General features: G+C 45.7%; 1 protein-coding gene across 1 annotated transcript in view; it reads left to right on the top strand.

Annotated features, from left to right (window-relative positions):
* Positions 1 to 6288: 6288 nt before the first annotated feature.
* LOC140845426 (uncharacterized) overlaps positions 6289 to 27863 on the top strand; it is a 36170-nt gene continuing 14595 nt past the window's right edge. The window contains exons 1-3 of the mRNA XM_073219501.1: positions 6289 to 6319; positions 7177 to 7310; positions 7390 to 7976. Coding sequence (XP_073075602.1) covers positions 6289 to 6319; positions 7177 to 7310; positions 7390 to 7976 — 752 coding nt within the window. The remainder of the gene's footprint in view (positions 6320 to 7176; positions 7311 to 7389; positions 7977 to 27863) is intronic.

The following is a 27863-nucleotide window of genomic DNA, read 5'->3' as shown; positions in this document are numbered from 1 at the left end:
TAAGAGAAATTAAAGAGGGCACTGACAAATGGAAACTCATCATATGCTCTTGTCCAGGAAGAATTAATATTGTCAAAATGGCCATCCTGCCTGAAGCAATCTATAGATTCAATGCAATCCCTATCAAAATATAAACAGCGTTCTTTGGCGAACTGGAACAAATAGTTTAAAATTCATAATGGAACCACAAAAATCCCCAAATAGACAAAGTAATCCTGAGAAGGAAGAACAAACTCGCTCCCCAACTTCAAGCTCTACTACAAAGCCACAGTAATCAAGACAATTTGGTACTGGCAGAAAAACAGACCCACAGAACAGTGGAACACAATAGGTCCAGGTATTAACCCAAACATATGTGGTCAATTAATATACAATAAAGGAGCTATGGACACACAACGGGAAAATGACAGCCTCTTGAACAGCTAGTGTTGGCAAAAGTGAAGAGCTACATGTAGGAGAATGAAACTGGATGATTGTCTGAGCCCATGCACAAAAGTGAATTTGAAATGGATCAAACACCTGAATATAAGTCATGAAACCATAAAACTTTTAGGAAAAAATATAGGCAAAAATCTCTTGGACGTAAATATGAGTAACTTCTTCATGAACCTATCTTCCCGGGCAAGGGACACAAAAGCTAAAATGAACAAGTGGGACCATATCAAGGTGAAAAGGACAGCCAAGGACACCACCAATAGAACAAAAAGGCATCCTACAGTGTGGGAGAATATATTCATAAGTGACAGATCCTATAAAGGGTTGACATCCAAAATATATAAAGAGCTCATGCACCTCAACAAACAAAAAGCAAATAATCCAATTAAAAAATGGGAAGAGGAGCTGAACAGACACTTCTCCAAAGAAGAAATTCAGATGGCCAGCAGGCACATGAAAAGATGCTCCACATCGCTTGTCTTCAGAGATATGCAACTTAAAACCACAATGAGATATCACCTCACATTAGGTAAGGATCGCCACCATCCAAAAGACAAACAACAAATGTTGCCAGGTTGTGGAGAAAGGGAAACCCTCCTACACTGCTGGTGGGAATGTAAATTAGTTCAACCATTGTGGAAAGCAGTATGGAGGTTCCTCAAAATGCTTAAAATAGAAATATCATTTGACCCAGGAACTCCACTTCTAGGAATTTACCCTAAGAATACAGCAGCCCAGTTTGAAAAAGACAGATACACCCCTATGTTGATCGCAGCACTATTTACAATAGCCACGAAGTGGAAGCAACCTAAGTGTCCATCAGTACATGAATGGAAAAAGATGTGATACATATACACAATGGAATACTATTCAGCCATAAGAAGAAAACAAATCCTACCATTTGCAACAACATGGATGGAGCTAGAGGGTATTATGCTCAGTGAAATAAGCCAGGAGAAAGATAAGTACCAAATGATATCACTCATCTGTGGAGTTTAACAACAAAGCAAAAACTGAAGGAACAAAACAGCAGCCCAATCACAGAAGCCAAGAATGGACTAACAATTACCAAAGGGAAAGGGACTGGGTGATGTGTGGGAAGGGAGGGATAAGGGGAAAAGGGGGGCATTATTATTAGCAGACATGATGTAGGGGAGATATGGGGAGGGCTGTACAACACAGAGAAGACAAGTAGTTATTCGATAGCATCTTACCACGCTGATAGACACTGACTGTAATGGGGTATGGGGGGGACTTGTTGATGGGGGAAGTCTAGTAAACACAATTTGCTCATGTAATTGTAGATTAATCATACAAAAATAATAATAATATCCCAGAAATGGACTGCTTTAATCTGTCTGATTTTTCTCAGACTGGTCAAGTACAGTTGGACAATATCCATCATATCATAGACAAATTATCACAAATGCCTAGGGTACCTAAATGGTTTTCTTGGCTTCACTGGAGATGGATGGTAATTATAGATTTGCTTTGTTTATGTCACCGTATTCCTATTATGTTAATATGTGTGTGCGCAAATTAGTAGTTTAAAACCTATACATACTTAAGGTACTCTACAAGAAGATATGTCAAAGAAATAATCAATCCTCCCATGTTTCCTTCCATATGCTACCTCTATAGCTTTTCTTCTTCCTTCCTAATTACAACCCTTAAATAGAATTCGTACCTCATATCGAATTTACCGAGTATCATAATTCCTCCAGGTGGTAAAGATACCTCGAGACAAGTGCTGGGCATAGAAGCCACAGGGCATAAATCTGCAAAGAAGTAAAAAGCTAACCTTTTCAAACAATATGGCCTCTCTCTCACTTACCAACTTTACAATTCCCTGTATGGCCCCGGAAGATGACTGGTTAGCCAGAGACGGGTAAGATTCCTCAAGGGAGGAACAACATAAGACAGGCACAGTCGCAGGGGGGCCATCAGGTGAGAATCTGGGGATCAACAGAGGTGAGGCTCAGATCCTCACCCCCCCTGCTTTGAGAGAAATCTTCTGCATCCGTGGATGTCTTGCTGCCCTTGTCTAGCCTGGATTAATACTTAGTCCATAGGCACACACCTGATCATCTGATCATCTACATTTGCCCTCTTACAGCACTAAACTATGTTTTCTACCTTTATCTTGCATCTACCTACCACTTCAGCATTTTATTAAAAATAAAAATAATAATAATAATAAAGGGAGAAATGTGGGATCAACATATAAATCAAGTACAAAAATCAAACGAATATTCATATTTGACCTGATTGTTTATAGGTCATAATGCGTGATCAAAACTGAAAGTTTCTGTGATGAATGCCCTTGTACTGTTCACCATGTAAGAATTTATTCACTATGTAAGAATTCGTTCACCATGTAAGAACTTGTTCGTTATGCTTCAGAAGATTGGAGACTGATGAGAATTAGGCTTGAGATGGATTAATGATTGTACATTGAGCATTGACCCCCCCTATACTGAATTTTATTGTTAACAACCATTTGATCAATAAATATGAGAGATGCCCTCTCAAAAAAAAAAAAAAGAGAGAGAAAAAAAAAAGAAGATGGAGAGAGACCCTATAAATTAGAGGAGGACTCAAGAGACATCAAGCAGTTGCAGAGCATGGGCTTTATTGGATCCGTTTTCAAGGAAACAACAAAATGAAGACACAAGTGGGCATATTTGAATGCTGATGAATGCCTACAGGATATTAGATGATTCTGAAACTGAGTATTGCATACACAGGTATTCATAATGCTATCTCTTTTTGTAAGAATTTGAAAAATTTCCATAATAAAATTGTAATGCAGCTGCAAAAAAAAAAATAATAATAAATTTTAAAAAAAGATTATCATTTAAATTTGAAGGAGGGATTACCCAATTTCCAGTTAAGCAAAAGCTGAGAGAATTTAGCTCCCACCAACCATCTCTACAGCATATTTTACAGGGAGTGCTATAGATGGAATGTTTCTAAGGTTAAATAGCTGTCACCAGAGGTAACAACAATGGATAGACAAAGAGTACAGAATATGATACCTAATATATAAATAATGAGGAGGAAAAAAAAACAACCTTTAGATTGTGCTCATAATAGCATACTTAAGTGAGGTAAGTTAGCTTCTTAGATAGTAAGGAAGGGACCCTTTAACCTTTGGTAACCATGAATCTAAAGCCTGCAATGGCAATAAGTACATACCTATAGATAATCACCCAAAATGTAAATGGTCTGAACGCACCAATCAAAAGACATAGACTCACTGAATGGATAAAAAAAAAACAAGACCCATCTAGATGTTGCCTACAAGAGACTCACTTCAAACCCAAACACATATGCAGAGTAAAAGTGAAGGGATGGAAAAAGATATTTCACGCAACTAACGGAAAAAAAGCAGGGGTTGCAGTACTTGTATTGGACAAAATAGACTTTAAAACAAAGAAAGTCACAGGCGACAAAGACGGACATTACATAATGATAAAGGGGTCAATCCAAAAAGAGGATATAACCATTATAAACATCTATGCACCCAACACAGGAGCACCTACATATGTGAAACAAATAGAAACAGAATTAAAAGGGGAAATAGAATGTAATGCGTTCCTTTAGGAGACCTCAACACTCCACTCACTCCAAAGAACAGATGCACCAGAGAGAAAATAAGGAGACAGAGGCAGTGAACAACACATTAGAAAAGATGGACCTTACAGACATCTACAGAACTCTCCACTCAAAAGCAGGAAGATACTCATTGTTCTCAAGTGCACACGGAACATTTTCAAAAATAGATCATATACTAGGGCACAAAAAGAGCCTCAGTAAATTCAAAAAGACTGAAATTATACCAACCAACATCTCAGATAACAAGGGTATGAAACTAGAAATAAATTACACAAAGATGACGAAAAAGCCTACAATCACATGGAGGCTTAACAACATGCTCCTAAATAACCAATGGATCAATGACCAAATAAAGAGAGATCAAGCAATCTATGGAAACAAATGACAACAATAATCCAACAACGCAAAATCTGTGGGACGCAGCAAAGGCGGTGTTAAGAGGGAAGTATATTGCAACACAGGTCTACCTAAGGAAAGAACAATTCCGTATGAATAGTCTAAACTCACAATTAACTAAACTAGAAAAAGAAGAACAAATGAGGCCTAAAGTCAGTAGAAGGAGCGACATAATAAAGTTTAGAGCAAAAATAAAATTGAGGAAAATAAAACAACAGAATCAATGAAAACAGGAGCTGGTTCTTGGAGAAAAGAAACAAAATAGATAAACCCCTAGCCAGACTTATCAAGAAAAAAAGTCTACGCACATGAACAGAATCAGAAATGAGAAAGGAAAAATCACTACTGACACCACTGAAATATGAAGAATAGAGAATACTATGAAAAGTTATATAGTAACAAACAGGACAACCTAGAAGAAATGATCAACTTTTCAGGAAAATGCAACCTTCCAAGGGTGACCCAGGAAGAAACAGAAAATCTAAACAGACCAATGACCAGCAAGGAAACGGAACCGGTAATCCCAAATGACAAGGACGACAGGAGCCTCAGGAAACAGTTGTTAATCCTGGAGGCGCTGCCTCCGGCGGCCTCACCCGCCGCCCCGCCGCAGGTCCCACCCGACCATCGGCTTGCCCGGCCCTCGCCCCCGAGGCCGCCGACGGAAAACGGCGCACAGGGCAAGACGCCCGTCGGACTCCCCGTCTGCGCGGCCCGGCCCGGCCCCTCCGCCTGCGGACCCGGCCTGGGCGTCGGTGGCAGGTCGGCGGCGCGGCCTCAGGACGGACCCCGCGAGCCCCCCACCCGCGTCTGCCGTCCTACGGCCCAGCGGGCCACGCGCGTCTCGCCGAACCCCTCGCACGGCCACCCCCTCACCGGTCCGCCGCGCCCGCAGGCGGAGGCAGGGGTCCACGCGCCCCCTCCGGGCCCCGCGGTCACGTACCTTCCGGCCCGCAGAGCCGTCGCTGTCGCCTTCACCCCTGAAGCGGGGCCCGCTCTGGACGCTCCGCAGCAGGTACGACGGTGCAAGCCTGGAGGCGGCAGAGCTGGACGAGCGCAGGTCCGGCCGGGGCAGCGGCTCCAAGTACGGGCCGATCGCCGCCCTCCGCCCGGCGAGAGAGAGCCGCGAAGCCGAGTGCGGCGCCGGGGCCCAGCCGGCGCGAGGCGGCGATCCGAGGCGGGGGGCGAGGTCGGTGCCGCCGGGGCATTCGCGCCGGGAGGAAGGCGCAGCCGAGCACAGCGCGGGTCCACCATCTGGGCTCCTCCGGGCTTGCTGCGCGGACGGCACGGATGGCCGGCCGGAGGCGCCCGGTCACGGACGGCGGACCGGAGCACGTAATGAACCGCGGGAGCACCTCCTCACGGAGTTCGAGAACCTACTGACTCTTCAATGTGGAGGCTGCGGCGCCTGCAGCTACTACGCAGGCGCCGGAGCTGCGTTTTCTACGTGCACGCCCAATGGCTACCTGCTCCTCTGAACAGCTCCCTCATTGGTCTGGAGTGCCGTCTTTCGGGGGAGGGCCTGAGCCGGACGACCCACGGCCATTGGCCACTCCCACCTTCATAAGGGGGCGGGTTTACGAGGGACGCTGCACGCTCAGTGGCCGGGAGGGCTGTCAGGCGGAGACTTTCCTTTTGTTCAACGTACTTCCTAATTTTTCATGAGATGACCCACGTGTTATTTTTATTTATTTATTTACTTATTTTATTGTGGTGTCATTAATACATAGTCCCATGAGCAACAACGTGGTTACTAGATTCCCCCTATTATCAAGCCTCCGCACAAACCCCATTACAGTCACTGTCCGTCAGCGTAGTGAGACGCTGTAGAGTCACTACATGTCGTCCCCGAGTTGTATCCGCCCCCCCCGTACCCCGCTGCATTATGTGTGCTGATCCCGATGCCCCTCATTCCCCTTCTCCCTCCCCACCCACACTCCCCAGTCCCTTTCCCTTTGGTAACCGTCAGTCCATTCTTGGGTTCTCTGAGTCCGTTGTTGTTTTGTTCCTTCAGTTTTTGCTTTGATCTTATGCTCCACAGATGAGTGAAATCATTTTTTGGTACTTGTCTTTCTCCTCCTGGCTTCTTTCCCTGAGCATAATACCCTCTAGCTCCGTCCATGTTGTTGCAAATTGTAGGATTCGTTTTCTTCCTATGGCTGAATAATATTCTTTGTGTATATGCACCATCTCTTCTTTATCCATTCATCTACTGATGGACACTTGGGTTGCTTCCATTTCTTGGCTATTGTAAATAACTCACGTGTTATTAAGTTACTTAATTTTCTAGTGACTGGAGATTTTCTAGATATCTTGCTAAAGGAACAAAACAGCAGCAGACTCAAAGAACCCAAGAATAGACTGACAGTTACCAAACGGAAAGGGACTGTGGAGGTGGGTGGGAAGGGAGGGATAAGGGGGAAAGGGGGCATTACGATTAGCACACATAATGTACCGGGAGAACACGAGAAAGGCAGTAAACACAGAGAAGACAAGGAATAACTCTAGCATCTCACTACGCTGATGGACAGTGAGTGTAATGGGGTGTGTGGGGAGACTCGATAATGGGGAGAATCTAGTAACCACATTGTAGCTCATGTGATTGTGTGTTGATGACACCACAATCAATAAATAAGTAAATAAAAATAACACGTGGGTCATCTCAAGAAAAATTATAAAGTACATTGAACAAAATGATAGTCCCCACCTGACAGCCCTCGCGGCCAGTGGGCGTGCAGCGTCCCGCGCAGTCCCGCGTCCGTCAGAAGGCCTTCCCGCCCAATGAGCGTGGGACGACAGGCTCAGGCCCTCCCCCGACTTACGGAACTCGAGGTCAACGAGGGAGCGGCTCCGCGGAGCAGGTAGCCATTGGGCGCGCTCGTAGGAAACGTACCTCCAGCGGCTACGTACGCCGCAGCCTCCATATTGAAGAGTCAGTAGGTTCGCGAGCGCTGCCAGGAGGAGCTGCTCCCGCGGCTAATCCCGTGCTCCAGTCCGCTGTCCTTGTCCGGGCGCCTCCGGCCCTCCGTCCCGTCCGCGCAGCGAGCCCGGCGGCGCCTAGATTGTGGACCCGCGCTGTGCTCCGCTGCGCCTTCCTCCCGGAGAGGAGGCGCCGGCGGCACCGACCTCGCCCGCTGGGACCCCGGCGCCGCACTCGCCGCTTCGCGGCTCTCCCGCGGCGGACGGAGGGCGGCGATCGACCCGGACTTAGAGCCGTCGACCAGGCCGGACCTGCGCCCGTCCAGCCCTGCCGCCTCCAGCCTGGCGCCGTCTTGCGGGCGCGACCAAGAACTACGATGTGGCCGCGGGCCTGGCTTGGGTCTCAGCGGCCGCCGCGGGACAACCGCGCAGGAGCAGCTCATCGGCCGCAGCACGTGGGGCCGCCTGTCCCCCGCCGACGGCTTCGCCAGGGCCTCCGAGATCCCGGCCGGGAAGCGGCTCCCGCCGCCGCGGACGTGCGGCGGAGCGTCCAGAGCGGGCCCCGCTTCAGGGGTGAAGGCGACAGCGACGGCACTGTGGGCCGGAAGGTACGTGGCCGCGGGGACCCCTGCCTCCGCCTGCGGGCGCGGTGGAGCCGGTGGGGGGGCGCTCGTGCGAGGGCTCGGCGGGCGGCGCGGGTCCCGCGGGGCCGCGGGGTCGTGGGGCGGCCGGCGCGGGTGCTGGGTCCTCCCTGAGCCCGGCTCGGGGTCGCTCCGCCGCCCTGCCGCCGCCGCCCGGGACGGGGCCGCAGGCGGAGGGTCCGGAGGCCGCGCAGGCGGGGAGGCCGGCGGGCGTCTTGCCGCGTGTGGAGGTTTTCGGCGGCGGCCTCGAGGGCGAGGGCCGGGCGAGCAGAGGGTGAGGCGGGACCCGCGGCGGGGCGGCGGGGACAGGCCCCCGTACGCGCCGTCAGAATGAAAAGTGTTTTCCTGAGATGCCTGTCGTCCCTGTCATTTGGGATTACCGATTCAGTTTCCTTGCTGGTCGTTGGTCTGTTCAGATTTTGTTTCTTCCTGGGTCAGCCGTGGAAAGTTGCATTTTTCTGGAAAGCTGACCATCTTCTAGGTTCTCCACTTTGTTTACGTATAATTTTTCATAGTATTCTCTCATAATTCTTCATATTTCTGTGGTGTCAGTGATTTTTCCTTTGTGATTTCTGATTCTGTTCATGTCCGTAGACTCTTTTTCTTGTTAAGTCTGGCTGGGTTTTATCTATTTTGTTTCTTTTCTCGAAGAACCAGCTCCTGCTTTCATTGATTCTCTCTATTGTTTTATTCTTCTGTATTTTATTTATTTCTGCTCTAATCATTATTATGTCCCTCTTTCTCCTGACTTTGGGCCTCACTTTTTCTTCTTTGTCTAGTTTGGTTAATTGTGAGTTTAGACTGTTCATATGGGATTGTTGTTCTTTCCTGAGGTAGGCCTGTGGTGCGATATACTTCCTTCTTGCCACTGCCTTTTGAGTCCCACAGATTTTGCGTTGTTGAGTTATTGTTGTTATTTCTTTCCATATATTGCTTGATCTCTGTTTTTATTTGGTCATTGATCTACTGGTTATTTAGGAGCATGTTCTTAAGCCTCCGTGTGATTGTAGGCCATTTCGTCGTCTTTGTGTAATTTATTTCTAGTTTCATACTGTTGTGGTCTGAGAAGCTGGTTGGTACAATTTCAATCTTTTCGAATTTTCTGAGACTCTTTTTGTGGCCTAGTATATGATCTATTCTTGAAAATGTTCCGTGTGCACTTGAGAAGAATGTGTACCTGCTGCTTTTGAGTAGAGAGTTCTGTAGATGTCTAACGTCCATGTGTTCTACTGTGTTGTTCAATGCCTCTGTCTCCTTACTTATTTTCTGTCTGGTTGATCTGTTCTTTGGAGTGAGTGGAGTGTTGAAGTCTCCTAAAATGAATGCATTGCATTCTATTTCCCCTTTCAATTCTGTTAGTATTTGCTTCACATATGTAGGTGCTCCTGTGTTGGGTGCATAGATATTTATAATGGTTATATCCTCTTGTTGGATTGACCCCTATATCATTATGTAATGTCCGTCTTTGTCTCTTGTGACTTTGTTTGTTTTAAAGTCTATTTTGTTCAATACAAGTACTGCAACACCTACTTTTTTTCTCCCTATTAGTTGCATGAAGTATCTTTTTCCGTCCCTTCCCTCTTAGTCTGTGTATGTCTTTGGGTTTCAAGCGTATCTCCTGTAAACAGTATATACATCGGTCTTGTTTTTTTATACATTCAGTGACTCTGTGTATTTTGATTGGTGCATTCAGACCATTTACATTTAGGGTGATTATTGATAGGTATGTACTTACCGCCATTGCAGGCTTTAGGATCGTGGTTACCAAAAGGTAAAGGGTACCTTCCTTAGTACCTAAGAATCTAAGTTAACTCACTTAAGTATGCTATTACAAACACAATCTAAAGGTTTTTTTTTTCCCCTCCTCATTCTTCATATATTAGGTATGGTATTCTATACTCTTTGCCTGTCCCTTTTTATTACCTCTAATGACAGCTATTTAACCTTAGGAACACTTCCATCTATAGAACTACCTCCAAAATACACTGTAGAGACGGGTGGTGCAAGCTAAATTCTCTCAGCTTTTGCTTATCTGGAAATTGTTTAATCCCTCCTTCAAATTTAAAAGATGATCTTTTTTATTTTTATTTATTATTCAGTTGTTATAATTTTTTGTATGATTAATCTACAATTACATGAGTGACATTATGTTTACTACACCTCCCCCATCATCAAGTCTCCCCCACATACCCTTTACAGTCAGTGTCCATCAGCATAGTAAGATGCTATAGAATCACTAGTTGTCTTCTCTGTGTTGCACAACCCTCCCCAAGCCCCCCCCCATTATACATGCTAATCGTAATGCCCCCTTTCTTTTTCCCCCTTATCCCTCCCTTCCCACCCATCCTCCCCAGTCCATTTTCCTTTGGTAACTATTAGTCCATTTTTGGGTTCTGTGATTCTGCTGCTTTCTTGTTCCTTCAGTATTTCTTTGTTCTTATACTGCATATGTGAGTGAAATCATTTGGTACTTGTATTTCTCTGCCTGGCTTATTTCACTGAGCATAATACCCTCTAGCTCCATCCATGTTGTTACAAATGGTAGGATTTGTTTTCTTCTTGTGGCTGAATAATATCCATTGTGTATATGTACCACATGTTCTTTATCCATTCATCTACTGATGGACACTGAGGTTGCTTCCATTTCTTGGCTATTGTAAATAGTGCTGCGATAGACATAGGGGTGCATCTGTCTTTTTCAAACTGGGCTGCTGCATTCTTAGGGTAAATTCCTAGAAGTGGATTGTTGAGTATTTTTGCATGTATGTTTGTCAGCGATATTGGTCTGTAATTTTCTTTTTTTGTGGTGTCTTTGCCTGGTTTTCGTATTAAGGTGATGCTAGCCGCGTAGAATGAGTTGGGAAGTATTCCTTCTTCTTCTTTTTGGAAAAGTTTAAAGAGGATGACTATTAGATCTTCACTACATGTTTGATTAAAGTCAGCAGTGCAGCCATCTGGTTCAGGTGTTGTGTTCTTAGGTAGTTTTTTGATGACCAGTTTAATTTTGTTGCCAGTAATTGGTCTGTTCAGATTTTCTGTTCTTTCTGTGTTAGCCTTGGAGGGTTGCATTTTTCTAGAAAGTTGTCCATTTCCTGTAGGTTATCCAGTGTGTTAGCATATAATTTTTCATAGTATTCTCTCATATTCTTTGTATTTCTGTGGTTTCTGAAGTGATTTTTCCTTTCTCATATCTGATTCTGTTTATGTGTGCAGCTCTCTTTTTTTCTTGGTTAGTCTGGCCAGGGGTTTATCCATTTTCTTTATTTTCTCGAAGAATCGTCTCCTGCTTTCATCGATTCTTTGTGTTGTTTCATTCTTCTCGGTTTTATTTATTTCTGCTCCAATCTTTTTTATGTTCCTCCTCCTGCTGACTTTGGGCCTCATTTATTCTTCTTTTTCTAGTTGTGGTAGTTGTGAGTTTAGACTGTTCATATGGGATTGTCCTTCTCTCCTGAGGGAGTCCTGTATTGCAGTGTACTTGCCTCTTAGCACCGCCTTGTCTGTGTCCCACGGATTTTGCGTTGTTCAGCTATTGCTGTCATTTGTCCCCATATATTGCTTGATCTCTCTTTTTATTTGGTCATTGATCCGTTGTTTATTTAGGAGCATGTTGTTAAGCTTCCATGCGGTGGAAGGCTTTTTCATTTTATTTGCATAATTTATTTCTAGTTTCATACCCTCGTGGTGTGAGAAGCTGCATCATTTTTGGGGGCTCGTCCGGGATAACTTCGGAGGTGAGTATAGGCATCCGAGCCTGCCTTTTCCTTCTGTTCTGTCCTTATAGGAGGAAGCCGTCTATGGCGCACAACATCGGGCGCTCGTCAGCCACTTAAATGGGACTAGCCCGGCTGCCGATCTCAAAGTCTCGAGCGCCAGGTTCCCCTGCATCTCCCTCAGTGGATCCCCCGTCTCCCTTGGGAGCCGGGAAAGTCACCTGAGTGGAGGCCAGGATTCCCCTTCAGAGGCATCTCCCTGGATGCGAGGGACTGAGGAAGGCCGTGGACTCCTCCGAGAGTCTCGGCTGAGGCTTTGCTTCAGTGGCTTCTCAAAGGCCTGCGTGTCTGGATTCAGACCCCGACAGCCTGACTGAGTATCCACGAGGAGTGTCTCTCTTTCTGTCTGCCTGACTTCCAGCCTGCTTCTCCAGGCCGCCCCAGCCTCTGGGTGAGGCAAGGGTGCTCTTTACTTCCTTTACTCGCTCGATGTGTGCGTCCAACGTCGTCAGTGCCATGTACCCCAATGCTCAGCACCGCAAGGTAGGAGATTACGCTTCACGCTTTTTCCTGATGAAATGCTGTGCCTTTTATCTCATAAAAATGTGTCCTGTTCGTTGAAGAATGCTGTTCGTATTTTCATGGGGATTGCATTGAATCTGTAGATTGCTTTAGGCAGGATGGGCATTTTGATAACATTAATTCCTCCTAGCCAGGAGCACAGGATGAGTTTCTATTTGTTAGTGTCCTCTTTCATTTCTGTTAAGAGTGTCTTGTAGTTCTCAGCGTATGGTAGGTCTTTCAGTTACTTGGTTAGGTTTATTCCTATGTATTTTTATTCTTGTTGATGCAATTGTGAATGGAATTGTTTTCCTGATTTCTCTGCTACTTCATCGTTAGTGTCTAGGAAAGCAACAGGTTTCTGTGTATTAATTGTGTATCCTGCAACTCTGCTGAATTCAGATATCAGTTCTAGTAGTTTTGGAGTGGAGTCTTTAGGGTTTTTTTATATACAATATCATGTCATCTGCAAATAGTGACGGTTTGACTTGTTCTTTATCAATCTGGGTGTCTCATATTTCTTTGTTTTGTCTGACTGCCGTGGCTAGGACCTCCAGTACTGTGTTGAATCACAGTGGGGAGAGTGGGCATCCCTGTCTTGTTTCCTATCTCAGAGGAAAAGCTTTCAGCTGCTTGCTGTTAAGTATGGTGTTGGCTGTGTGCTTGTCATATATGGCCTTTATTATTATGTTGAGGTACTTGCCCTGTATACCCATGTTGTTGAGAGTTTTTATCATGAATGGATGTTGAATTTTGTCTAATGTTTTTTCAGCATCTGTGGACGTGATCATGTGGTTTTTGTCCTCCTTTTTGTTCATGTGCTGGATGATGTTGATCGATTATCGAGTGTTTTACCATCCTTGCATCACTGAGATGAATCCCACGTGGTCATGGTATATGATCCTCTTGATGTATTTTTGAATTTGGTGTGCTAATAGTTTGTTGAGTTTTTTTTTTTTTTTTTTTTTTTTGCCGAGAACCACTTTTGTTTTTGTCTTTTCAAGATACCAAGTGTTTTTCCCACTATACCTGCTGCACACACATTAATATATGTGCATATGTGCATAAAGATAGACTTTTCCTTTACAGAACACAGAAAATACAAAAAATTCCCATTGCAACTCTGAACTGTTATCATCTGGAGCATATCAAATGTGTGTTCACCTGATTTTTTTATCACAAGGCTCCCCTGATCTCAATGAAGTGGCCAATTGGAGTTTGTCTCCTCTTCTCTGTGGTCCATTGATTTCAGCCTGTAGATACTGATTCTAGACTCTCCATGTGGTGCACAATCAGCTCAGGTTGAATTAACTTGAGGACAGTGTTTTAAAATGCAGAATTACTCACAGTTTTTTGTGCCTGTTATTAAGCATTGTTTCCAGAAGATCAATCTTTTAATTACAGTGAGCTTCCCTACTGGTGCTCTCAGTAACAAGAAGTGTATTGTGTGAGCTGACTGGAAAAATAAATAGAAGGGAAAACATTGTTTATAGCACATTGCCTTTGTAAAAGTAACATCTCGAAAGGCCGCCGCGGCCAGTGAGCGCGGGGAACATGGCTCAGGCCCTACCACGACTGACAGCACTGGAAGCCAAGAGGGAGCGGTTCGGCGGGGCAGGTAGCCACTGGGCGCTTGCGCAGGAAACGTCTCCGGTGGCTGCGTAGTAGCTGCAGGCGCCGAAGCCGCCGTTTGAAGGGTCAGTAGGTTTGCGAGCTCCGCCTGGCGGAGCTGCCCACGCTGTTCAGTCCGTGCTCCGGTCCGCCGTCCCGTCCGCGCAGCGAGTCCGGCGTAGCCCAGATGGTGGACCGCCGCTGTATTCGATGCGCCTTCCTCCCGGCGCGCAAGCCCAGGCGGCACCGGCGATCGGCCCGGACTTCGAGCTGCCGCCCCGGCCAGACCTGCGCTCGTCCAGCTCTGCCTCCTCCAGCCTTGCACCGTCGTACCAGCTGCAGAGCGTCCAGAGCGGGACCCGCTTCAGGGATGAAAGCGACAGCGATGGCTCTGCGAGTCGGAAGGTACGCCGCCGCGGGGCCCGGAGGGGGCGCGTGGACCCCAGCCTCCGCCTGCGGGAGCGGCGGACCGGTGAGGGGGCGGCCGTGCGAGGGGATCGGCGGGCCCGCAGGCCTCGCGGGGCCTGGGGCCGGCCGACGCGGGTGGTGGACTCGCGTGGCCCGGCGTGGGGCCCCGCCGCCGACGTGAAACTGCCGCGCGGGCCGGGTTCGCAGGCGGAGGGGGCGGGCCGTGCCGCGCAGACGGGGAGGCCGCGGGCGTCTTGCCCTGTGCGCCGTTTTCAGTCGGCGGCCTCGCGGGCGAGGGCCGGGCGAGCCGAGGGTCGGTGGGACCCGCGGACGGGCGGCGGGGGAGAGGCCGCCGGACGCAGCTCCGCCAGGAGTAACAACTGTTTCCTGAGGCTCCTGTCGTCCTTGTCATTTGGGATTACCGGTGCCGTTTCCTTGCTGGTCATTGGTCTGTTCAGATTTTCTGTTTCTTCCTAGGTCACCCTTGGAAGGTTGCATTTTCCTAGAAAGTTGACCATTTCTTCTAGGTTGTCCTGGTTGTTACTATATAATTTTTCATAGTATTCTCTAATCTTCATATTTCAGTGGTGTCACTAGTGATTTTTCCTTTCTCATTTCCGATTCTGTTCATGTGCGTAGTCTCTTTTTTTGTTGATAAGTCTGGCTAGTAGTTTATCTATTTTGTTTATTTTCTCGAAGAACCAGCTCCTGCTTTCATTCATTCTGTTGTTTTATTCTTCTCAATTTTATTTATTTTTGCTCAGATCATTATTATGTCCCTCCTTCTCCTTTGTTCATCTTTTTCTAGTTGAGTTAATTGTGAGTTTATACTGTTCATATGGGATTGTTGTTCTTTCTTGAGGTACGCCTACTTCCTTCTTACCACCGCTTTCGCTGAGTCCCACAGATTTTGCGTTGTGTGAATTATTGTGATTATTTCTTTCCATGTATTGCTTGATCTCTGTTTTTATTTGGTCATTGATCTACTGGTCATTTAGGAGCATGTTGTTAAGCCTCCATGTGATTGTAGGCCATTTCGTCATCTTTGTGTATTTCATTTCTAGTTTCATACCCTTCTGGTCTGAGAAGCTGGTTGGTACAATTTCAATCTTTTCGAATTTTCTTAGACTCTCTTTGTGGCCTAGCATATGATCTATTCTTGAAAATCTTCCATGTGCACTTGAGAAGAATGTGTATCCTGCTGCTTTTGAGTGAAGAGTTCTGTAGATGTGTAATGTCCATCTGTTGTAATGTGTTGTTCACTGCCTCTGTGTCCTTATTTTCTGTCTGGTTGATCTGTTCTTTGGAGTGAGTGGAGTGTTGAACTCTCCTAACATGAATGCATTGCATTCTATTTCCCCTTTCAATTCTGTTAGTATTTGTTTCACATATGTAGGTGCTCCTGTGTTGGGTGCCTAGATATTTATAATGGTTATATCCTCTTGTTGGATTGACCCCCTTTTATCATTACATAATATCCGTCCTTGTCTCTTGTGACTTTCTTTGTTCTAAAGTCTATTTTGCTCAATACAAGTACTGCAACACCTGCTTTTTTCTCCCTATTAGTTGCATGAAATATCTTTTTCCATCCCTTCACTCTTAGTCTGTGTATGTCTTTGGGTTTGAAGTGAGTCTCTTGTAGACAGTATATACATGGGTCTTATTTTTTATCCATTCAGTGACTGTGTGTTTTGATTGGTGTATTCAGACCATTTACATTTAGGCTGATTATCGATAGGTATATACTTACTGCCATTGCAGGCTTTAGTTCGTGGTTACCAAAAGGTAAAGGGTACCTTCCTTACTACCTAAGAATCTAGCTTAACTCACTTAAGTATGCTATTACAAAGACAATCTAAAGGTTGTTTTTTTTTTCCCCTCCTCATTCTTTGTATACTAGGTATGGTATTCTGTACTCTTTGTATGTCCCTCTTTATTACCTCTGGTGACAGCTATTAACGTTAGGAACACTTCCATCTATAGCAGTCCCTTCAAAATACAGTGTAGAGATGGGTGGTGCGACCTAATTTTCTCAGCTTTTGCTTGTCTGGAAATTGTTTAATCCCTCCTTAAAATTTAAATGATAATAGTTTCTATTTTTATTTTTTATTCAGTTGTTATAATTTTTTGTATGATTAATCTACAATTACATGAGCAACATTATGTTTACTAGACTCCCTCGATCGTCAAGTGACCCCCACATACCGTTTATAATCAGTGTCCATCAGTGTAGTAACATGCTATAGAATCACTACTTGTCTGTGTTGTACAGCCCACCTAATGCACCCCCCCACATTATGTCTCCTAAAAGCAATGCCCCTTTTTTCCTGCTTAACCCTCCCTTCCCACAACCATCCTCCCCAGTCCCTTTCCCTTTGGTAACTGTTAGTCCATTCTTGGTCTCTGTGATTCTGCTGCTGTTTTGTTCCTTCAGTTTTTCTTTTGTTCTTATAGTCCACATATGAGTGAAATCATTTGGTGCTTGCGTCTCTCTGACTGGCTTATTTCACTGAGCATAATACCCTCTAGCTCTATCCATGTTGTTGTAAATGGCAGGATTTGTTTTCTTCTTATGGCTGGATAATATTCCATTGTGTATATGTACCGCATGTTCTTTAGCCGTTCATCTACTGATGGACACTTCGGTTGCTTCCATTTCTTGGCTATTGTAAATAGTGCTGCGATAGACATAGGGGTGCATCTGTCTTTTTCAAACTGGGCTGCTGCATTCTTAGGGTAAATTCCTAGAGGTGGATTGTTGAGTATTTATGCATGTATGTTTGTCAACGATATTGGTCTGTAATTTTCTTTTTTTGTGGTGTCTTTGCCTCGTATTGGTATTGAGGTGATGCTGGCCCCGTAGAATGAGTTTGGAAGTTTTCCTTCCTCTTCTACTTTTTGGAAAAGTTTAAGGAGGATGAGTATTAGATCTTCACTAAATGTTTGATTAAAGTCAGCGGTGAATTCGTCTGGTTCAGGTGTTTTGTCCTGTGCAGTAGTCAGGCTGAAAGCTGAGTCCAACATGTAAATGGTTCTATGGTATTGACCTCCCTTCCTTAGAGGCAGCCATCCCGGGGCTGTGTCATTTCCCTACCTGTAGCCCCAGGGAAGCGAAACAGGCTTGTGACTCTGACCGAGGCTCTAGCAGCAAGAGGGCACACACTCCCCACACCTATCGTACAGGAAGGTCCGATATTCTCAAGGAATGATCCCGAGTGTACTATTGCTAAAGCTTGTGCAGAGACAACTAGGATCTAGATGAAACTCCCAAAAGGCATAAAGTAGAGGCACACTGGTAAGGTACCACTGAATCCAGAGCTCTGAGGCAACTCTTGCTTAGTGGGAAGGCAAGAGGGAAATCAAGGCAAGGTGCAGGCCGTGGTGGTAAGGAGTGGTGAAATCCAGTATGCCTGGCAGAGGAGGTGATTGACCACTGTCACCCAGGAATAGAAGTGCCCATCTTCTGAGGCCCTCTCACTGACCACTGATGGAGACCTACCTGCACCCTTTACTGCACCCCCTTCTCAGCACGAAGCAGCCAGAGCGGTCATCGCCCCCCATCCCTCGCAGCAGTAGGGTCTGTATCTGTAGAGGTGGGGAATGAGACAGGGTCCACGGGTGTAGTCAGAGTAGAGTGAGGGCCTCTGGAAAAAGCCCCGTACCAGAGCTCTGTATTAAACAATTAAGCAACGTCAGAGTCACATTAATTCTCTAAAATATCAAACTAGGAATATAAGCATTCTTCAGTGAAGATTAGTTAAAACTAAAAAGCAAGGAGTAACTTGGCCTGGAATGTTTGAATATCCCCCAGATAAGAAAATACCTCCACATAGCCCGTGTCTTCATTGTGTTAATTAAATGCGGCTGTTGTAAAGTTTACTTTAGCCTGCTACAAGGCCCGGCTTATCTTTAACTTTGCCCAGATGCTGCTTTTCCTCCTTCATCCTGTAATCAAGTAATGTATAACCTGGGCAACGAACATGGCAAGTAATCCCAGTCACAGAGAACATAGTCAAAGGCAGGAAGGATCCCATATTATAGATAAGATTGCGTTTTAACCCCCAGGAAGTTAAGAAGTAAGATTCTTAACTTACCCTTTAGCCAACAGACAATAGCTCAGCCCACCTTGGGTTCTGGGCAGGCGGCCTTGTTTGTTATGCTCCCAGACCAAGATGCCAGTGTATCAGGGAGAAATCAGAGCAGTAAGTTTCTTTTGTGAAGTTAATTTCAAATATTCAGGGACCACTTAAGTCCACACCCCGAAGCATGTATCCGGTTCCCAAAAAACCCTCAATTGCCTATAAAACCCCTAGACAATGCACAACTCTGGGCTCCCTTGTCCCCTCCCGGCGTGAGCCAGCAGCTCTGTCCTCTCACTGTATCTCTCAGTGAAAGCCTCTCCCTGGCTTTCCTACGTTCGGTGTTTGCTAAGTTCATTGTTCGACTCTGCCAACAAGAACCCCGCCATCAGTTCCACGGGAGGGTAGGGATGGTGTCTGCTCTCTTGTTGCACAGTCCTTTCTGATTTAAAGAATGTCAGCCTGACTTCTGGTTAGTTACTGAAGTTACCTTGAAACCTTTTTCATAGTTGAGTAAAAATTTCAGTGTCTGTGTTTGTGGGCGGTAGCATGAGAAAAGGGAATGATTTAAGATGGGTGAGGGGGTTATGCAGCCAAGGGTAGTATCTTACTTGCTAAAGGCTGAAAGGCGTGTGGGACTGATGTGACCCTGTCTTAGGAGAAGTTTTGTTTGGAAATTACAACATAGATGCCTTAATTGGAACTCATAACATTATTTTACGTATGGTTTTGTGGCCAATGCTTTGTCAGCTGTAGCAGGACAGGTGGATGCTGTTTTTTGGATGATACTTATTTTTTTTGCAGCTGACATTTAAAGAACTAAACAATTGAACACTGGAAAGGAGACCTTTAAAATGTTTGTATTGACAAAGATTAAAGTTCAATTACTGAAAGGCTATCTCGTTGGCAGTAGACACAAATATCACTAGCTATCATGCACTCTATGGGGCATCTTTCAGTAGGGATGAGGGGTAAAACACAGAGTGGTAAGTTAGAATCCCTAATAGGCCAGAAGCCGTCTTCCTGTCTTTGTGCTCTAACGTCTTCATCCAAGTTCTTCAACTGCAATTCAGCATTGCTTTCTGACAGAACAAATGTCAGTATTTGCTTGGAATTTCTTTGGGGAGCCTGAATTATTTGCATTTTTCTGGGAACAGTCTGCCCTTGAAAACTACCGAGTGCCCTGGCATGATGGGAATTTACTCGGCCAGTTTTTTTTGCCTATGTGTGTGGTAATTTGGGGGCTTTGTGGAATCCTCTTGGAAAGGCAGTATGAACCTCGGGTGATTGGAGAGAGGCCAGGATTTTGTAGTTGTCCTGAGGACCACGGAGTGAACACAGAAGAGGTTTCAGCTCTCTGCAGCTGAAGAGTACCTTGGCCTTTATGGTAACGGCTTGCAGAGACTTGCCCAACCCCCCCGGGACCTCCCTTGGGACAGATAACCACGTTTTTCTTGGTTCCTACAAAAATTCCAAAGTTGCTGTGGTTGTTCCTGGGCTGGGAAACAGTAGACCAGACGAACTTTAAAAAGTGTTTGTTTTGGTGTCTTAAGGGGCAAAGGCTTGTACCCCCGAGGGTGTGCCTATTGCATATGTAGTGAATGTGGGAGAATTCTCCCCGTTTGCTGATTCCTGATGTGAACCAACAGAGCTCAAGTCAGTGAGCGGCACAGAAAGTCTTGCAGAAAATGACTGCTTGCTATTTGTGATCGTCTAAGGAACATGTGAAACATGAAAATGACTTCTTGTACCTCCGTGATTTCGTATGATTCAACCTTTCTCCCACTGGCATCCCATGTAACTTCACTCCGTCTACCTTTTCATTGACCTGTGGGCTGAGCGCTGCCCATACTGGGTCTGGGGTGGAGTCATTCGGGCCACTTGGAGGACATTTGGGCCGCCACCTTGTTTCTTTCTTTTTTGAAACAATTTATTTTTATAAAGCTTTGTTGATATAAGCTTAAAAAAAGCAAAGTAGTTTTGATATTAATGCCAATAAAATTAGAAAGCTGTATATGTAACCACTTCCCTGTTTGTTATTTAGTGAAGTTTAACCTTAATGCATTACTTAAATAAGGACATAAATCCACCAGGTGCCCTTCTTTCAGGCTACGGTATTCTTTACCGAAAAAAAATAAAATGAGATGGGGCCTGCCTGGTACAGCCCCACTTCTGGTGTTTGATGGCTGCTGAAGTGGCACTCTTTGTGGTCACTGAGTCACGGACACTGGCAAGGGGGTGTCTGAAGAATCCGCTTTCTCCATTTTCCATTGTCCTCTCCTTTGGCAGAAATCCTTTCTCAGCTCGGACTCTGTTACGTGGCACTATCCTGATGACCCTGTTCTGGCTTCCACTCCCTTTTGGTTTAAGGTAATTTGAGCTCCTTCTCCGTGGTAAGGATACCTCAGGACTGGTTGGTCTTTTTCTCTGGCCCTTTCCTAGGTAACTGACTCTATTGGCCTATGTCTCCGTTTATGTCAAGGCCATAAAGGTCCCACTTTCACCTCAAGGTCACCGTGTTTAGACCCAGTCCTGCTCTCCGGGAAGCTCCCCATTTTTCCTCCCTGACTTGGGTGATGGTTAATTCGCTCCGCTCCCTAGCCGACAAACCTGGTTTAGCCTCCCCAAGTCTGCTAACTCTTCTTTGCCGAGTCACTTGAGACCATGAGATGCTCACTCCCCAGCCTCTCCCCAGTCCCACATGTCCCCAGGACTTGGAGCACCTGCACCTCTCCTGGAAATCGCACAAACTTAGCCTAGTCTTGAAAGGTCCAGGTCACCAACTTCCAGTCTCAGCTCGCGCCCAAAGTCATGTTTGCCTTTCCTGAGGGAAGGTCTGGTCATCTCTTAATTCAAGAGCTGTGAATCATTGTAACATCTTAGATTGCAAATACTTGGTTGGCCCATTTTTTTCTCGGAATACAGACAGGTCTTTTCTGTTTCAGTTTCCTATGTATTGCAGATGATAGCTGTCCGTATTATGTGAGAACAATTTTATTAGTAAAATAAACAGTGACTATTTTTTTTTCCATAAGTATTTTTTTTGTCATGTGTTGAATGGTCGTTGTGTACAAGATGATGTAATAGATGGAATTGAATGAGAGAAAAATGATTCAAACGTGAATCCTGCCGGGAGATGAGTTGTGCACACATAAACAACCGATAGGTCGTAGGAAGGGTTAAATGCCTTGGAGAAAAATGGGGTCCTGTGGTGGCTGGTAAGGTGGGCCTTGCAAATGGGCGGTTGTTCTCCCAAGGTTTCATCATAACATTTTCAAATGCTCAGTGAAATCGGCAGGATTCCACATGGAACACTCCAACGCCTACCACCTAGTTTCTGCTACTTCATATTGTTATTATACCTGATTGATCATCTGTCCATCGGCACATCCATCTTTCTATCTCTCAGTCTGTGTTATTTTTAAAATTTGGAATGATGGGCTGGCATTCATAAAGGTGTGAAAATAGGGCAAGCATCAGTTTCTCAGAGTGATGTGTAAGTCAAAGTACAGGTAGGGAAGTATGTATGAAATACTGAATGATAGATGTAGGAAATACACACAGAGTCGAAGCATAGGTGGGGACGTTATTGTCACAGTGAACTTGGACTTTACACATATTAGGGAAATAATAGTGTATTAGAGACCGAATTTTTCAGTGAAATTGTATCTTTGTGTTTGTGATAAAAGAAATGGATTACAAACTAACATACAGAATTTGGTAATATATGGAACAGGCTACATAATTGGCATGAATATGAATTGATATGAATAGTAGGCATTTACAAAATATTTAGCTTTTTGCTTGGCCTGTTTAAAACTTAACTTTCATGACCAGCATCCTAGGAATAGAGTGATTTAAACAAAGATTGTTATTGATCATAATTCTCCTGTTTTTGGAAAATGAGGAATTCTGAAGTTGAAGTTAGCAACCTTAAAATATATTCAGGGCAGTTTTGATGGAAAGTTATGTTGGCTCTAAAAGACGGTTTAAAATTTCCGTGTCGGGTCTAAGGTTGCATAGCTAAATACTCGATACGCTTGATAGCTTTCTACATTGTAATACATCTTTACGGACTAAGCCCGGTATGGGAATGAAGATTATAAGGGGATGTTTCAGCAGACGCAGAGGACGTTGGATTTGTATAGATTAAACCCGAAGTTGATACCAAGCAGACAGACATCACTGAATGTTTTCAAAATACTGGGAGTGTTTCTGACGAGGAGCTCGTGGTGTCCTGAAGGGCTAAGGCAGGTAGAGCTATTGTGGGGTATCAAAAGGCACAGTCATTGATGTATTCACACTTAGTCCTTTCAGAAATAACAAGTGTTGAAGAAATGTAAAAAGCTGTTTGACTAGTATGTTTATGGCTATAAAATTTTAGTTATAAGACACCCTGCTGGGAGGTGTGGGAAATGGGTAAGTTACTACCTTCCATGGGGACAAAATAGATAGAAAGTAAAATGGAGAAAATGTTACATCGATAGGGATGATGCCGCCTTAACGCTGAATGCTTTTTTCCCCTTACACCGCGGGAGGGTGCCTGTTGGCAGTCAGTCAGCTTCAGAATTCCTTAACTTTAGCTTGCATGCTTTCTAAGTTGCAGTTTTAAGGAAAAGATCTGAGACGTATGGTTATTGTGCCGTGTGATTCCCCTGAATAGTGGACATGTTCTTGGGTTCTGTCAGATGCTGACTGTATTCATCCAAAAATCCTACTGACTTCTTGTGATAAAATTATGGAGATACTTTACGCAAAGACAAGCCCCTGCTGGCTTTGGTTCTTAGGCCAGCCATGACTTGCGCCTGTGTGTATGTAAAAGCAGAAGAGAAAAAGGAAAACACACAGCCTCAGAAACCAGGAGCTGAGATGGATTCTTGTGCAATTGGCCACTCAGAGCCCCCAATTAGGCCTCGTTAACACTGTCCGCCCCCATTTGTGTTTCAAATAAGCATTCCCAGAGGTCTGGGAGGAGGAGTAATGAAATCTGAGAGAGAAAATGAAGTGTGACAGTATTTCAGAATCTAAGGAAATGCACCCGCAGGTTCCTGCCCTGAGTTCTTTGTGCCCCTTAACTGTGTGAATGCACCCTGGGATTGGAAATGGGGACACCACCACACCCCCGCCCACACCCCTGGGTCACGGGCCCTAACTAAGCTTGTTTCTGGGTGGCTTCCTGGGACTTTCAGGGACTCACTTTGAAAAATGACATTGAATTTTATGAAGCATGCTTTCACGTCTGTGACCTGCCTTTTGCCCAGAGGCTCCCCTCTCCCGGTGTGGTGTCCCTGTTCCCGCGGGCTGGTATTCTGTTACTCTGGCCTGAAGCGAGTTAGCAGCGAGCTGAGCTGCACCAGTTACATCACCTGGCCGCTGACAGGAGCATAGTGACGTGTTGGAGCATTTTTATTGTGCATACGAACTGGAATGGCACTAGGACCGTGTGCCTGTGTTGGCTTAAACACTGGGATTTTATGCCCCTTCCGCCTTCCATCAGCTGGTAGCTGTTGGATTTTACAGTTATGCATTCGGGCTACAAATAGAGTAATAGTATTTTTGTTTGGCCAGATGTGGTGTGTGACCTTTGACATGGTGCTTGGCTGTGCCTGGGGATTTGATTCCTTCAGTTTAGGTGAAATTCCCTGCTTTGCTTCCTCTGATAGGGGAATACACACTTTGGCTCTTTCCACTAGAGGTTGAGGAAGACAGGAAGAGTACAACTGGAACACACAGAGGGTATTCATTATTTTACTGGGTGTGATTCAGTTGGCGGGCTTTTCGTGGGAGTGTGAGCCTCCTGCGGTCGTTAGTTCTGCATACTGAGAAAGCGCTGTAATCACACTCAGTTTTCTTTGCTCTGTATCTAATTTTTGACCAGTCTGGGAGGACGAGTCCCTGCCTTTTCGTGGTGCCTTTGGTGCCGGGGTTCTTGTTCATCGAGCCAAAGAATGAACTTCGCAAACACTCAAGGTAGGAGAACAAGGTTAAAGGCTTTAATTTAGAATCAAAGTGAGAGGACAGAGCTCCTAGCTCACGCCAGCAGGGGACCTGAGAGTCCGTGGTTGGCTCCTTGTCTAGGGGATGTACGCGCAGTTGAGGATTTTCAGGAATGGGGGTAAAGGGCTACGGGTGCAGACTTGTTAAGTGGTCCCAGAATGCTCATTTTTGATGAGTAACAGAAGAAATTTGCTGCTGTGATTCTTTCTCAGGATAGCAGTGTCCCTCTGGAAGCGTGTCAATTAAGACCGCCTGGCCTGCCCCCAAGGTGGGCTGGGTGGTTGCCTGTTTGCTGAAGTGTGTTAAGAATCTTACTTCTTAAACGTTTTGAGATGTTTATAGCCTGGCTTGTTTACTAAATGAATCATTTGCTCAGGTTGCAGATTACTTGGTTAGGATCAGAGAAGGAAACACAGCATATAGGTACAGTTACAAATAAGCTGGGCCTTTTGCAAGCTAAGGTAAATTTTACAGTGTCATGATCTAACTGATACAGAGAAGTCCCAGGTTATGCTGAGAGACTCTTCATCTGCAGAACACGCAGACATTCCAGGCCGAGTCGCTCCTGGCCTTTTGAGCTTGAACTGATTTCACGGAAGGATGTCTATATTCTACTCTGGTATGTTCACGCTGGAGAGTTAGTGTGACTGACTGCGTAATGCTTATCACAGAGTTTCGCTAGGGACTCCTTCGCACATTGTTACGTTGTTCTGACTGTAATGATCTTGCTCTGCTTTTTCTCCGGAGGCCCTCACCCTACTCTGCCTAAACCCACGGTCCCTTGTCTCACCAACACCAAATTCAGAAAGGTGCTCTTACCTCTAAGTAACTCTTGTTATTTTCCAGAGGCCCCCTGGAACATGCCAGAGGAATTTTTTCTCCTCATTAGGGAAAATTTGGCTAATTTGGGTTACATTTATCTCAGCTGTAATTACCTGGAAAGCACTGTCAAAGGAATAATGCTAAACTTTATTGAGTATTTTATATTACAGATATTTCCAAATATCCTTATATCCACTGTCTTATTGTGGATCCACTTCTCCTCAGCTCTTTAACCATTGTAAATGGCAAGTCTTTTGTTATTTATAGTTTATTACTCCTAAACTGGCAAAGAACTAGATGCCAGCAGCGGTGCTTATCTGGGGGCGAGGTCGTGTCTGTTACAGGTCCTCGCTGGCTCCCCACACAGCTGGTCAGACGTCATCATACAGCGGTCAGCTCCCAAAATGAGGGTGAAAACCCCCCTTCAGAAGTCTGCCTCCCTCAGCACCCAACATCACCTACAACTTCAGTTAAAGAGAGAAGGGTGCAGCTCCCAGCTATGCCCAGTGTTTTGCCCTGAGGATTTTCCAATCTTACCACCTTTCTTCCTGTTTGCTGGTTCTGTGATCTTTCTCCTTCCTTCTCAAACCAAATTTTTTCTGAAACTTCTCTACAGTGTTGTTTTGGAAGAAATATGTTACGTTATAAAAAATGGCCTGAGTTCCTCAAAATATGTTACCTGAGCCGGGACCGTGCCGGCTGGCAAGGGATCCATAAAGCAGGTACTGGGCACGGAGGCCGCGGAGGCATAAGCAGCCAAGGAGACAGAAAACCGATGTCGCCTCTCACCGAGATGCCTCACTTCGCCCTGATTGGCCCCGGAGGATGGCTGGCTAGCCAGAGACGGGTAAGATTCCTCAAGGGAGGAACAACCTAAGACAGGCACAGTCGCAGAGGGGCCATCAGGAGAGAACTTGGGGGCCAACAGAGGTGAGGCGCAGATCCTCACCCCCCCCCCGACTCTGCAGAGGCCTGAATCTTCACCATCTCCGAGCAAAGTCTCCTCCTCCCATGGCTGCATCGCTGCCCAGGCTCAGCTTGAGACAGGGACCCTGGGCATAGACACAATAGGGTGAGGGTGGGGGCCTCTGGAAAAAGCAAGGCAGGGTAATTACAGTCAGAGCAGTGTGACTATGTGCAAGGAAAGCCCCTATCACAACTCTGTATTAAGCATTATACACAGTGAGATCAGTAATATTCCCCAGGTGAAGGAAAGTAGTCTGTGTTTTTATTGTGCTAATTGTTTGTAATCATGTGTAAGATTTACTTGAGCCTCCTAAAAGGCCCAGCTGATTTTTTTTAACTTTACCTATATGCGGTTTTTCCTCCTTCATCCCCTAATCAAGTAATTTGCAGACTGGACAGTTCACTTAGCAAGCTAGCCCAGCCATAAACAGCATGGTAAAGACAAGAAAGATTCTATCTTAAAGCTAAGATTGCATTTTAAAACCCAGGAAGTTAAGAAGTAAGATTTTTAATGTCCTGCCAGAGGGTTTCAGCCCTGGGCAAGTTCAGTACGGATTCAATGTGACCAATGAAATGATAGTAAAACGTTCTTGGGGTGAAAGGGTTATACCCAACTTTATTTCCACAGTGGCAGGTCGATCACTAACATCCCACCCAATCAGAGCGAGTCTGCATACAGTAAGCCTGTGTCTGCCTCTGGGCCTCCCTGCCTACACAGCCATCCCACACAGCCATCCTCTGGGCCTCTGACGTCAGCGCTGCCACCACTCCAGCCTCTGCTCTGTTCTCCTACAGCCTCGCAGCTGTGTCACCGTGTCACCCAGAGCACTGGGTGGGAGCTCTTTCTATAGAGTCAATAGCAACATATTTCCCACATGAGTGGTGAGCTAGCCGACTAGGCCCAGGTGAGAATCCTGGCCACAGGAACTTTCATTTTATCCACACTTAACACAGTCTTTAGCGAACATACAGTAACAGCGCACCTTGGAGGCGGGGAGAGCCGTCTTAACTGATATGCTGCCCAGCCAGGAAGCTGCTCTCCTGGAGGGAATCCTAGCAGAGGGAGGACTGATAAGAAACTTCATGTCTCATCTTGAGATCACTTCACAGGTCCACACCCCTAGCCCTTTGTCACATTCCTGAGAAATCCTTCCAAGGGGGAGCCCCCACCCTTTCAGTGCGCCTCCCTCTCTGAGGTAGCCCACACTCCCCTCTCTCTGAGTGTGCACTTTCTCTCCGTGAATAAAACCTTTACTCTACTTGACTGCTGTGTCTCTGCCCCTCAGTTCTTTGCTGCGGCGGGGACAAGAACCGAGGAGAATGCACAACGCCCTCCTAACAGGAGTCCCAGCCCAGGGGAGGGGTGGGGGAAGGAGAAGGCTGGGAGGGCGGGGGGAGAGGGGTGCGAGCATGGGAGCAGAGAGCTTGGGGAGTGTGGAAGGGAAGCCTGGAGGAGGAACTAGGAGGGAATGGCAGTTGGGGAGGGAAGCCGCGGAGCCTCGGTGCTGGTGAGGCAGGGACCGTGGGCGCAGACAGAGCAGGGTGAGGGCCTCCGGAATAAAACCCCTACTGAAACTCCATATTAGACAAGTAAGCAAAGTCAGTCACATTCATTCTCTAAAGTAATATAAGCATTCTTGCGTGAGATTAATTAATACTAAAAATCCAGGAGTAACTTGGCCTGAAATATTTGAATA

The sequence above is a fragment of the Manis javanica genome, chromosome 13, assembly GCF_040802235.1.
Source record: "Manis javanica isolate MJ-LG chromosome 13, MJ_LKY, whole genome shotgun sequence".
In the NCBI taxonomy this organism is placed as follows: domain Eukaryota; kingdom Metazoa; phylum Chordata; class Mammalia; order Pholidota; family Manidae; genus Manis; species Manis javanica.
The sequence above is the reverse complement of the archived record's forward strand: the minus strand, read 5'-3'. Positions and strand labels throughout refer to the sequence as shown.